At 42.0% G+C, this 14,664-nt stretch overlaps 1 protein-coding gene across 4 annotated transcripts in view; it reads left to right on the top strand.

Moving 5' to 3' along the window:
• The first annotated feature begins 1,859 nt into the window (after positions 1–1,859).
• The window catches only part of slc44a1b (solute carrier family 44 member 1b), a 31,081-nt gene continuing 18,276 nt past the window's right edge, over positions 1,860–14,664 (top strand). For 3 of the 4 annotated variants that reach the window (XM_033630212.2, XM_078169596.1, XM_033630228.2), the window contains exons 1-8: positions 1,860–1,991; positions 4,061–4,150; positions 8,698–8,840; positions 10,144–10,280; positions 11,760–11,853; positions 11,943–12,112; positions 12,311–12,400; positions 12,482–12,645. In XM_033630212.2, coding sequence (XP_033486103.1) covers positions 1,935–1,991; positions 4,061–4,150; positions 8,698–8,840; positions 10,144–10,280; positions 11,760–11,853; positions 11,943–12,112; positions 12,311–12,400; positions 12,482–12,645 — 945 coding nt within the window. In that variant the 5' untranslated portion in view covers positions 1,860–1,934. Of the gene's footprint in view, positions 1,992–3,321; positions 3,667–4,060; positions 4,151–8,697; positions 8,841–10,143; positions 10,281–11,759; positions 11,854–11,942; positions 12,113–12,310; positions 12,401–12,481; positions 12,646–14,664 lie in introns of those variants that run through there. The other variant, XM_033630220.2, reaches the window with a different exon arrangement.

Genomic DNA, 14,664 nt, shown 5'->3' on the forward strand with positions numbered 1-14,664 from the left:
CGCAGCCTTGTGTCTGAGGATCAGGTGGCTCATGCTGAAGGATAGAAACATTAATATAAACAGGAAGCTGTAACAGGATCAGTTTGTAGGCTGCTGAGAGTTTCTGCAGGTCAAACTCGTTCAGTTTGTGTCGACAGCAGCAGATCTCAGATCAGATTCTCTGCCGTCAACAGGAAGTGAGTTAAAGTCCTGAGACTGAAAAACAGGAGGAGAAGAAGAAAGAAACAACAGGAAGTTCAGTCTGTCATGATTTTAACTGACTAAAGTTTATTGAAACATCTGCAGAGACAAAGTTTCCTCCGGCCTCTGTCTAACAATAACTTATATTTTTCTATATCTTACATCTATCTTTTACTTATTACAATAACATATTTATCTATAACATACAACAGTAACTTATATTAATAACTTATAACTAATATTTATAACATTTTAACTTACCAGAGTAGCGTAGTCTCTGTTTCTCTATAACAACATATTTATCTATGGCATATTTTTTTTAACTTATATCAATAACATCTATATTTATTGAGAACTTACAACAAATATATATATCTATAATTTTCAACAATAACATTTGTATGTTTTAACAGTAACATATTTATCAATAACTTTATTTTTAGTTTATTTATCTGTATCTTATATCGACTTATATTCACCTCTAAATAACATTTTATTTATCCTAAACTAATAATTATATTTATCTATAACTTCAATAACATTTATAAATTATTCTAACTTATATTTATCAATAACATATCAATAACTTAAATTTATCCAGAACTTATAACAATGACTTGTAATAATGTATAAAATATCAATAACATGTTTATCTATGACTCATAACAATAACTTATATTTATCTTTAACATATTTCAGTAACTTATATTGAAATATTTAACTTAACTTAAAACAATAACATTATAACTTTATCAATAACTTGTTTTTATTTGTAACTTGTAACAATGTGTGTTTGTCTATAACATAACAATAACATATATTTGTTTATTTACAACAGTTGTATATTTATCTAATACTTATAACAATGACATATTCATGACATATTAATACCTTAGATTTATCTATAATTTATAACAAAAACATATTTATATGTATAAAACATAACACTTACTCGTATTTGTCAACTGATCAATTATTTGTTTGGTTGTTTTTTGTACATTTTTAAAAAGTAATCAATAAAAAAAATGTAGTACAGTAAAAGTATAATAAATTACTGCACTGTAAGTGAATATCTGTCCTTTGAATTTGTATTTTATTTCTGTTCATTTATGTTTTTTTTGGTCTTATTTTTCTCCCTGAACTGATTTCATTTATTTATTTAGTTAGTTTTTTGTTTTTTTGTGTTTTGAATGTTTTCCTGATATTTTGTGTATGAATGAAGCTGAAACAAACTGCAGTACAAGTACAAAGTAAAACTAACTGGAGACACAGTATACTGGGTAAATGTACTCAGTAACTTTCCATGACATCATGAAGATTCAACCTGTCCTTTAAAGATAAAAAAACATTTTTCACTTTTATTTATTTTGTTTTTATTTAAAGGGAAGGACAATTGTAAATGTGATGAAAAGAACACGAGAGCCAAAATATTCATTTTGTATTAAATTAAATTATGTGACAAAAATATCAGTTTTTACTTCCTTAAAGATTCGATAAGAAATCTCTCTCTCTCTCTCTCTCTCTTTCCCTCACACACACACACACACACACACACACACACACTCAGTGTTCAGCCTGGTACAACAGTAAACAATAAGACAAAAGCTCTCTGTGCTCTGCAGGCTGATCAGACCCACATCGCTGCTGTCCTCAGTCTCACAGGAACTACAGGACTCTGCTGGACTTTCCAGGACTATCCAGGACTTTCAGGATTCTCCGGAACTCTCCAGAACTATCCAGGACCCTCCAGGAACATGGACCCAAAGCGTCTCTCCTCGAGCTCTCAGCAGCAGGTTTATCTGAGAAAAAAGGTAAATAAAAGATTCTGATAAAAGATTTGTGGTTTTACGTGTCGACAGTGAACGCCTCGTCTTCATTAAAGCTGCTGGACTGTGAGACAGTGATGGACGTGATGTTCTTAATGCTCCTCTGTGCTGCAGGACGCATCTGACAGCTGTTAGTTTACACATATAAAACTTGATGAGTTCATAAAAAAAGATTAAACACATTACACCCTTAAATACCACAAACATATGAACACATCAGTAACATAAAATAACACAGTGTGCACCATGAATACTTTATTTTGACAATACTTTTCACTCCTTCTGTACATTTATTTAAGGCAAGACTTTTTCTTGTAACAGAGAATTTCCACACTGTGGTGCCGTTACTTTTACTAAAGGAAATGATTTTAACACTTTATAATTCTAATCTTCTTTAATCAAGTCTGATTTGTCAGTGGTGGAAGACGTCCTGTGATCCTGTAGAAGTAGAAGTTCAACAATGTGAAAACGCTGCATCACAACTAACATGTACAAGAGTATCAGAATATTTGTTAAAATGTAAATATATTTATAACCAATAAATATCAGCTGTGACTTTGAAAACATTTCACTACAGGTGTAAAAATTATAATAATTATACATTTAATGTAACACAGGAAGTCAATAACATCAACATGCTGGATATTTAAAATATTAGAATAAAACTAGAAACAAATAAAAAACAGAAATCTACAAGCAAACAAATAAAACCGCAAGTAGATAAAAGAACACATCAATGAAACTACAAGTTAATTAAAGAACATAAATAAGGATACAAATAAATAGAAGAACACAAAACTACAAGCAAATAAAAGACATTAATATAATCACAAACAACTAAAACAATGCATAAATAAAACTACAAATAAACAAAAGAACACATCAGTGAAACTACAAATTAATAAAAGAACACAAATAAAACTACAAACAAATGAAAAGACATAAACATAACAACAAACAACTAAAACAATGCATAAATAAAACTACAAGTAGATAAAAAAACAGAAGCTACAAATAAACAGAAGAACATGTAAATAAAACTACAAATTAATACAAAAATACAATTTAAAAACACCAATAAATGAAAGAAGACATAAATAAAACTACAAATAAATAGAAGAAAACTACAAAAACTAAATCTACAAACCCAACCCGTTGTTAATTGTTTGTCTTTGAGGTGGAAACAGCGCCACCCTGCCGTCAGCCTCCACTCAGTGGTCACTCCAGGTATTACACCTGCAGCTCCGCCGGTAAAACGGTTTGTTGTTCAGCTTCTCCGCTCCGGCACGAGCACGAATTGCGCATGCGCAATGAGATGAATGGCCGCTGCACCTGACGGCCCACCAGGAAGTGTGGCGGAGAAATCCTCGGCCGTTAATCCCAGCTCGGTACGGTAACCGGAGGAGGCACCGACAGTAGCATGCTCAGCGGGCCGGACCGCTCCGTCTGACCGTCGGGACCGTCTCCGCTCCGGGCTCGGCCTCCGGGATCGCGCCGCTGCGCAGTGAGTGCATGCAGGCAGAGCGCGCGGGGCTGTCCGTCTCTTCCCCCGCCTGTCGGTTTCCAGACCCCGCTGCTGCTGAGCTGAAGCTCCGTGAGGCTCCGTGAGGCTCCGGGCACGTCCACCCTGACTGCAATGGGATGCTGCGGTAGCACGGAGGTAAGAGCGGCCGGTCCGGCTCGGCCCGGCCCGGTACCGTCCTCTCCCTCCTCCACCCCCCCGGTGCCCTTCAGCAGAGCACCGGTGCGTGTTTATTTTTTCACGGTGAAAGGGAAACCGGTCCCGGGGAGCAGAGAGGGCCGAGCTGGGATTAGAGCCAGGAGCTGTAATCCAATTAGCTCCAGGCGGGTTACCGGGGCCTGGTAACGGGACCGTCATGTCACTGCTCAGCTCTCTGCTGCTCCGCTCCGGTTCAACATGGAGCTGTGTGTGGGCTGACTGGTGATGGAGATCGGGCCTGAGAGATGGACCCAGCCCGGCACGGCTCGGCTCGGCCCGGTGCTGCAGGCCCGGCTCCGCTCCCGGTGTGACCGTGTGTTTGTGTGTGTTTCAGAGGACAAAGAGAGAATGGAGACCACTGGAGGACCGGAGCTGCACCGACCTGCCCTGGTTCCTGCTCTTCACCGTCTTCTGTGTCGGCATGGTAACCACTCCGAACCTTGCTCTGACACCACAAGTTTATATGATTATATATATCTGATAACACATGTTTATATGATCATTATATCTGATATCACATGTTTATATGATCATTATATCTGATAACACATGTTTATATGATCATATATTTGATAACACATGTTTATGTGATCATTATATCTGATAACACATGTTTATATGATCATATATTTGATAACACATGTTTATGTGATCATTATATCTGATAACACGTGTTTATGTGATCATATATCTGATAACACATGTTTATGTGATCATATATCTGATAACACACGTTTATGTGATCATTATATCTGATAACACATGTTTATGTGATCATTATATCTGATAACACGTTTATGTGGTCATATATCTGATAACACGTTTATATGATCATATATATCTGATAACACATGTTTATGTGATCATATATCTGATAACACATGTTTATATGATCATATATCTGATAACACATGTTTATATGATCATATATATCTGACAACACGTTTATGTGATCATATATCTGATAACACATGTTTATGTGATCATATATCTGATAACACATGTTTATGTGATCATATATATCTGATAACACATGTTTATGTGATCATATATCTGATAACACATGTTTATGTGATCATATATATCTGATAACACGTTTATATGATCATTATATCTGATAACACATGTTTATATGATCATATATCTGATAACATGTGTTTATATGATCATTATATCTGATAACACACGTTTATATGATCATATATCTGATGACACATGTTTATGTGATCATTATATCTGATAACACATGTTTTTGTGATCATACAGTACAGGCCAAAAGTTTGGACACACCTTCTCATTCAATGCGTTTTCTTTATTTTCATGACTATTTACATTGTAGATTCTCACTGAAGGCATCAAAACTACGAATGAACACATGTGGAGTTATGTACTTAACAAAAAAAGGTGAAATAACTGAAAACATGTTTTATATTCTAGTTTCTTCAAAATAGCCACCCTTTGCTCTGATTACTGCTTTGCACACTCTTGGCATTCTCTCCATGAGCTTCAAGAGGTAGTCACCTGAAATGGTTTTCCAACAGTCTTGAAGGAGTTCCCAGAGGTGTTTAGCACTTGTTGGCCCCTTTGCCTTCACTCTGCGGTCCAGCTCACCCCAAACCATCTCGATTGGGTTCAGGTCCGGTGACTGTGGAGGCCAGGTCATCTGCCGCAGCACTCCATCACTCTCCTTCTTGGTCAAATAGCCCTTACACAGCCTGGAGGTGTGTTTGGGGTCATTGTCCTGTTGAAAAATAAATGATGGTCCAACTAAACGCAAACCGGATGGGATGGCATGTCGCTGCAGGATGCTGTGGTAGCCATGCTGGTTCAGTGTGCCTTCAATTTTGAATAAATCCCCAACAGTGTCACCAGCAAAACACCCCCACACCATCACACCTCCTCCTCCATGCTTCACAGTGGGAACCAGGCATGTGGAATCCATCCGTTCACCTTTTCTGCGTCTCACAAAGACACGGCGGTTGGAACCAAAGATCTCAAATTTGGACTCATCAGACCAAAGCACAGATTTCCACTGGTCTAATGTCCATTCCTTGTGTTTCTTGGCCCAAACAAATCTCTTCTGCTTGTTGCCTCTCCTTAGCAGTGGTTTGCTAGCAGCTATTTGACCATGAAGGCCTGATTGGCGCAGTCTCCTCTTAACAGTTGTTCTAGAGATGGGTCTGCTGCTAGAACTCTGTGTGGCATTCATCTGGTCTCTGATCTGAGCTGCTGTTAACTTGCGATTTCTGAGGCTGGTGACTCGGATGAACTTATCCTCAGAAGCAGAGGTGACTCTTGGTCTTCCTTTCCTGGGTCGGTCCTCATGTGTGCCAGTTTCGTTGTAGCGCTTGATGGTTTTTGCGACTCCACTTGGGGACACATTTAAAGTTTTTGCAATTTTCCGGACTGACTGACCTTCATTTCTTAAAGTAATGATGGCCACTGGTTTTTCTTTAGTTAGCTGATTGGTTCTTGCCATAATATGAATTTTAACAGTTGTCCAATAGGGCTGTCGGCTGTGTATTAACCTGACTTCTGCACAACACAACTGATGGTCCCAACCCCATTGATAAAGCAAGAAATTCCACTAATTAACCCTGATAAGGCACACCTGTGAAGTGGAAACCATTTCAGGTGACTACCTCTTGAAGCTCATGGAGAGAATGCCAAGAGTGTGCAAAGCAGTAATCAGAGCAAAGGGTGGCTATTTTGAAGAAACTAGAATATAAAACATGTTTTCAGTTATTTCACCTTTTTTTGTTAAGTACATAACTCCACATGTGTTCATTCATAGTTTTGATGCCTTCAGTGAGAATCTACAATGTAAATAGTCATGAAAATAAAGAAAACGCATTGAATGAGAAGGTGTGTCCAAACTTTTGGCCTGTACTGTATATATCTGATAACACATGTTTATGTGATCATATATCTGATAACACATGTTTATGTGATCATATATATCTGATAACACGTGTTTATATGATCATATATCTGATAACACATGTTTATGTGATCATATATCTGATAACACATGTTTATGTGATCATATATATCTGATAACACGTTTATGTGATCATATATCTGATAACACATGTTTATGTGATCATATATCTGATAACACATGTTTATATGATCATATATCTGACAACACGTATTTATGTGATCATATATCTGATAATACATGTTTATATGATCATATATCTGATGACACATGTTTATATGATCATATATCTGATAACATATGTTTATGTGATCATATATGTGATAATACCTGTTTATATGATCATATATCTGATAACGTGTTTATGTGATCATACATCTGATAACACGTGTTTCTGTCAATCAATCAATCAATCAATCAATCAATTTTATTTATAAAGCCCAATATCACAAATCACAATTTGCCTCACAGGGCTTTACAGCATACGACATCCCTCTGTCCTTATGACCCTCACAGCTGATCAGGAAAAACTCCCCAAAAAAACCCTTGAACAGGGAAAAAAACCGGTAGAAACCTCAGGAAGAGCAACTGAGGAGGGATCCCTCTTCCAGGACGGACAGACGTGCAATAGATGTCGTACAGAACAGATCAGCATAATAAATTAACAGTAATCCGCATGACACAATGAGACAGAGAGAGAGAGAGAGAGAGACAGAGAGAGAGAGAGAGAGAGAGAGAGAGAGAGAGAGAGAGAGATGCAGGTAATGACAGTAGCTTACAACAACATTATTGAAAGTAATAATATTATAGTTATAGTTCTGGCTACTGTGGTACAATATGTTGAAAGTATGTATTAATATCTGACAGTATACATGTGTGACAATAGTCATATGTGTATAATAACAGTAGAAGTATGACTAATGACTAATGATGGCAGCAGCAGCAGGAGGCATCTGGCAGGACCACGGCAGCAGCACAACCACACACGTCACGCTGTCCAGGCACCGCTGTGATATGAGTTAATCTGAGAGACAGTGGAGCACAAAGGCTCCGGAGAAGAAGCCGAGTTAGTGACATCCAGAATGGCCGAGTTAGCAAGATGCAGTAATAGAATACGAGATAGAAGGAGAGAGAGAGAGAGAGAGAGAGAGAGACAGAAGGAGAGAGGGAGCCAGGTGTATTATAGGGGGGTCCTCCGGCAGACTAGGCCTAAGTCAGCCTAACTAGGGGCTGGTACAGGGCAAGCCTGAGCCAGCCCTAACTATAAGCTTTATCAAAGAGGAAAGTCTTAAGTCTAGTCTTAAATGTGGAGACGGTGTCTGCCTCCCGGACCGTAACAGGAAGATGATTCCACAGGAGAGGAGCCTGATAGCTGAAGGCTCTGGCTCCTGATCTACTTTTGGAGACTTTAGGGACCACGAGTAACCCTGCGTTCGTGTGATCATATATCTCATAACACGTGTTTATATGATCATGTATATCTGATAACACATGTTTATATGATCATATATCTGATAGCACATGTTTATGTGATCATATATCTGATAACACATGTTTATGTGATCATATATCTGATAACACGTTTATATGATGATATATCTGATAACACATGTTTATATGATGATATATCTGATAACATATGTTTATATGATCATATATCTGATAATACATGTTTATATAAGCATATATCTGATAATACATGTTTATATGGTCATATATCTGATAACACGTGTTTATGTGATCATACATCTGATAACACATGTTTATGTGATCATATATCTCATAACATGTGTTTATGTGATCATATATCTGATATCACATGTTTATATGATCATATATCTGATAACACATGTTTATGTGATCATATATCTGATAACATGTTTATGTGATCATATATCTGATATCACATGTTTATATGATCATATATCTGATAACACATGTTCATATGATTATATCATCATATCTCTTTAATATTTGGTAAAACCTTGACATATCAGATGACTAACAGTATCGGTGTCTGCGTCCTGCAGGGCAGCATCTGCGGCTTCACCATCGTCACCGGCGGCGCCGCTCGCCTTGTTTTCGGATACGACAGCTATGGCAACACGTGTGGTCAACGCAACGAGCAGATCGAAGGCGTCCGACTGAGCGGCCTCGACCACACCGACAGGAAGTAGGTTTTTATGTCCCCTGCACTGTGTAATGTTAATGTGTAAGTGTCAGTGTGACCCTGTGACCTTGTTGTGGTGACTTTGCACAGAAGCTGGATTCTGTTGTGATGTCACAAGGTCACGAGAGAATCCATCTTGTCAGGCTCAGGTGATGTGTTTGTGTGGTTTGGACCAATCAGTGTCCTCTGAGGAGCTACTGTCAGCAGTGGGCGGGGATTTAGTGTGCGTGATGGCACAGAGAGGCGACTGAAGAGGTTAGCGTGGATGCTGCAGTCACACAGCACTGAAGGTTTTTCGTGATGGAAAAGATGTTTTTACTTTTCTAACAAAGAGGTTAATTTACTCTGCTGGTCGGCGGGTTGATCTGATTGGCTGAAGTCATCCTGTGATAGATGGTGATAAACAGATGGTTCATCCAATCACCTGACAGTATTCTTTGCCTTTAAACAAACGGTTTGTGATTAGACATGTGACTTGTAACTCTGGCCGACTGACAATCTGTTTCTGACATCAACGAGTTTGCACGGGTGACCTGTGTGTGTGTGTGTGTGTGTGTGTGTGTGTGTGTGTGTGTGTGTGTGTTGTCAAAAGGTGTGTATCAGCTGATCACAGATTGTTGTTGTTGTAGGAAGAAGAATGTGGAGGGTTTTCACTACAGAGTCTTTGTTAGTTTTCTCCCACGTCCAAATTCTGACATTCTCCTCCAGGGCCCCTGAATGCACCAAGGCCTCAGACCTCCAGGGCCCCTGAATGCACCAAGGCCTCAGACCTCCAGGGCCCCTGAACGCACCAAGGCCTCAGACCTCCAGTGGCCCTGAATGCACCGAGGCCTCAGACCTCCAGGGCCCCTGAATGCACCGAGGCCTCAGACCTCCAGGGCCCCTGAATGCACCGAGGCTTCAGACCTCCAGGGCCCCTGAACGCACCAAGGCCTCAGACCTCCAGTGGCCCTGAATGCACCGAGGCCTCAGACCTCCAGGGCCCCTGAATGCACCGAGGCTTCAGACCTCCAGGGCCCCTGAATGCACCGAGGCTTCAGACCTCCAGTGGCCCTGAATGCACCGAGGCCTCAGACCTCCAGTGGCCCTGAATGCACCGAGGTCTCAGACCTCCAGGGCCCCTGAACGCACCAAGGCCTCAGACCTCCAGGGCCCCTGAACGCACCAAAGCCTCAGACCTCCAGTGGCCCTGAATGCACCGAGGTCTCAGACCTCCAGTGGCCCTGACCAGTGACCTGGTTATCAGTGACCTTTAGTGACCCTCTGTGACCTTTAGTGACCTTCCTGTCCTCTGTGTGGCCTGCAGGTTCGTCTTCTTCCTGGATCCCTGTAACATTGACATCGTGCAGAGGAAGATAAAGTCCATGGCTCTGTGTGTGTCTCTGTGTCCCAGCGAGGAGCTCAAGACCTACCAGGACCTCAAGAGGTTCGCCATGCTCAACGGTGAGTCACAGGTCACATGACTCATCTGAACAGGTCACATGACTCATCTGAACAGGCTGGGGTTAAATCCTGCTCACTCTGGAGCTGATGGGAAATGTTAGAGTGAGAGTTTATTGTTATCAGACCAGGAACATTTGTTTATCTACAGTGTTAAATTTTACTGTTTTAGTTTTATAAAAATATTTTAAGTTAAAATGAAAGTTCACGTCTGTCAGGACGTAATATTTTGTTAAATTATAATCAGGTGTTTTGTTAAACAAAAAAATTCAGTTTTCATTCCTGTAAAACAGAAAAAGCAGAATTTTAAAATACACCCTCTCTCTGTTGATACGAAGCACTGCCCACCAGGTGACCATGAGCGCATGCATGTGCTACATACAGTAACCCAGGCTAGAATAAGCTGCTAGCTGCCCCACGCTCCCTCCACCTCACTCCCCACCACTGTGGACTGTTTCACCAGGAGTGGGCAACAGCTCTGGAGACAGACCTTTAGTTGGCGGCTTGAATTTGGCCAAATCAAACCCCCCAGCGCCGGATGTCACAGCGTCAGGTCTAACCTGTGTAACAGCAGCAACAGAAAGTTTGCTGATCCAGGGGGGAGTTGGGGCTGTCCGTCCTCTGAGCTGGGGTTTGATCTCTGGAGCTGCTGCCTGCTCTCCTCCTGGTGAGGTGGTCTGTAGCGGCGGGGAGTGAGGCGGAGGACACACTGTGATTCAAGGCTCTAACTAACGTTAGCTACAGAAATATGAAGCTGCAGCTGTTAGCCTTTAGCTTCAGTTAGCAGAAGGCTAACAGCAGGACAGTAAAGGGTACTGAGACAGGTCTGCACCGGGTCAAACTGGACGGACAGACTGACGGTTCTCGCCGTCACGTCATGGCGATGATTTAATGTCTGCAGACGTGTGACCTGACACACCGTCAGTGTACAGTACCGTCCACACGCACACACACACACACACACACACACACACACAGAGTACAGTAACAAAGGCAGCATTAAGCTGTGTGTTCAGCTGGTGCCACTCGTCTCCGTTTGTCCTCCATCATGGACGCTGTGACTGTGTCCACTGTCTGAAACATGACAGCAGACATCATGTTTGTGAAAGACGTCTCTGTCACTGAGGCGTTTCTATTATTTTGTCCACAGTCAGTCACGGCAGTCAGGCTGCTGAGTGTCTGTGTCCTCTAAAGGAACAGTCCAACATTTAATAAACACTAAACATATAGAGCTACAGCCAGCAACTGTTAGCTTAGCTTAGCTTAGCATAAAGAATGGAAACATGGGGAAACAGCTATGTTAGCTTAGCAACTGGAAATGGGGAAACAGCTAGCTTAATTTAGCATAAAGAACTTAGCATAGAGACTGTTCGGTTAGAGAAGGTAAAGACGCTCTGACTTTTGTTCAGTCACACCTGGTTTCAGCAGGTAAAAACAAACTGATGATGTCATCACATCTGTCCCTCTGGGTTTCTGTTTCAGGTTCGGAGTTGTGTTCATACGAGTTAGCAGGTCATAAATATCCCGGTCTACCCGAGAGGTTCTCTAAATGTCCTAAACTTCCTGTTCCACCCAGGTATGTCTAGCTCCACCACCGCCACCACTTCAATGTCCTTCCTCTGACCTCTGTGACCTTTGACCTTTCTGACCTCTTTGTGTCCTCAGTAAGCCGTTGCCAGTGTTTAACCGCTGCACTCCGGTGGACATTTCCTGCTATGCGAAGTTTGCGGAGGCAGTGGTGACGTTTGTGAGTGATAACAGCGTTCTGCACCGACTGATCGCCGGCGTCGCCGCCAGTAAAGAGATCATCATCGGCCTGTGTGTGCTCGCTCTGGGTGAGAACCTTAAAGAGACAAGTCACACAGCTTTTACATCATCACTGATTCTTCAGGGTTCAGATCTCGTTAGGGTTAATTCCTGTTAATGATGATGATGATGATGATGAAGGATTCATATTTACATCACGACCTGATCTTAAATCAAATTTAGCAGGTTTTTAATGATTACTCTTTGTCTGTCTGTCTGTCTGTCAGTCCTGTCCATGATCCTCATGGTGATCATTCGTTACATCTCGGCCGTCCTCGTCTGGATCCTCACCTCGCTGGTCGTCCTCGGATCCCTTGGTGAGGTCACTTCCTGTTTACACAGCTGAAACTTTGACCTGGTTTCACTGTGTGTTAAAACCCTGTTGTATCTTTGTCCAGCGGGGACCAGCGTCCTCTGGTGGCTCTACATCGACCACCGGCTGTACGGGAACGACACCACACCTAAAGTGAAGGAGGAGGTGAAGGAGGAGGTGAAGGAGGAGGCCATCAGAGACAGCGGACAGGCGCTGCTCGTCTACGCCGTCGCTGCCACCGTCTTCACCGTAAGCATATCCACTGTTACAAACATGTTTGTCCTTATTCATGTTACGCCCGAAACACACCTCTGAATAATTTGTGTAACATTTAACCAACAGAGAGGAGGTGACCACGTCCCATAATGCACCTCAGACCATCAGCTATAGATCGTTACAGCAGATCCTGTTAATCTAAAAATGAGGCTGTAATTAGGATTAAAATGTCTTTAATCAGTCTTTGAAGTCTTAAAGTGTTGAGACATGGGAGGCAGGATTTTAGAATCTTTTTTCTTCTTCTGTTGTAAAATCTCAAACTATTGGTATTTTTCTTTATATCATTTCAGTTTCAGTTTATTTTATTTATAAAAAGGACAGTACACATTAATCAATATTACTGTAAATTTCCTCTCACATGATGACATCACATCAGAACAGCAGAAGCAACAACACTGTTGGACGCTCAGAGGCTCCTCTGTCTGTAAACTAGTCTCTGTCCCTTGGACGACACGGGGAACTGTGCAAATTCAACGAAACGAGATATTTAACCAAGATTTCGTGGCTGGAATCAGTGAAGGAGGTGCAACAAGTCATGGTGCATTTTATGCCTAAGAAATTTTTCAAACTCAGCACGATGGGAATTAAGGCAAGAAAACTCACCAACAAACACCAACAAAATAATTCCTAATTCTGTTCCACCCTCGCCTTCACCATGGCACCAAAAAGTCATAAACATTAGGGCCAAATTGTCCCAGTGAGTCATGTTGGTTGTTTTTTTTTTGTTTTTTTTTCTTTAACATCACTGGCACTGCTCTCAACTGGTTCAAATCATATCTCAAATCAGACTTCAGTTCATCTCCATCAATAGCTGCAAATCCCCCACTGCTCCCCTCCCCCAAGGTGTCCCCCAAGGTTCAGTTCTTGGTCCCACCCTCTTCATCCTGTACCTGGTCACATAATCCATAATCATGGTCTCCAGTTCCACTGCTTTGCCGATGATATCCTCATCTCTACCAAGACAAACTCCACTGCCACCCACTCAACATCGACGGCTCCACAGTATCCACCTGCCCTCACATTTGAAATCTTGGCATCATTCTCGATCAGTCCCTCTCCTTCGACCAGCAGATTAAACACATCACCAAAACAGCATTTTGTGGTCAAAGGTCAGTGTGACCTCACAAAACATGTTTCTGTCCATAACTGAAGAATTCATTCACTGATTCTGACCAAACTTGACACAAATGTCTAACAGGATAAAATAATGAAGGTCAAAAGGTCAAAGGTCAGCTTGACTGTGACATCATCATGTTTTAACGTCATATCTCAGGAACAGAAGGGGAGACATTTGGTCAGATACTGAATTGGTGACTCTAATCTTGAAACTGTGCTGATTGTATAGATCTTCTGTGTGTGAAGCATCCATGTTTTCACTGACATGGATGGAGACTGTCAGAGACACTGGACTGGTGGGCGGAGTCATACAACCACAGGGTGGACTGGTGGGCGGAGTCATACAACCACAGGGAGGACTGGTGGGCGGAGTCATACAACCACAGGGTGGACTGGTGGGCGGAGTCATACAACCACAGGGTGGACTGGTGGGCGGAGTCATACAACCACAGGGTGGACTGGTGGGCGGAGTCATATAACAACAGGGTGGACTGGTGGGCGGAGTCATACAACCACAGGGTGGACTGGTGGGCGGAGTCATACGACCACAGGGTGGACTGGTGGGCGGAGTCATACAACCACAGGGTGGACTGGTGGGCGGAGTCATACAACCACAGGGTGGACTGGTGGGCGGAGTCATACAACCACAGGGTGGACTGGTGGGCGGAGTCATACGACCACAGGGTGGACTGGTGGGCGGAGTCATACAACCACAGGGTGGACTGGTGGGCGGAGTCATACGACCACAGGGTGGACTGGTGGGTGGAGTCATACAACCACAGGGTGGACTGGTGGGCGGAGTCATACAACCACAGGGTGGACTGGTGGGCGGAGTCATACAACCACAGGGCGGGGAGTCTAGTTCTGTCTTAAATT

This window comes from Epinephelus lanceolatus, chromosome 7 (assembly GCF_041903045.1).
Source record: "Epinephelus lanceolatus isolate andai-2023 chromosome 7, ASM4190304v1, whole genome shotgun sequence".
NCBI lineage: Eukaryota > Metazoa > Chordata > Actinopteri > Perciformes > Serranidae > Epinephelus > Epinephelus lanceolatus.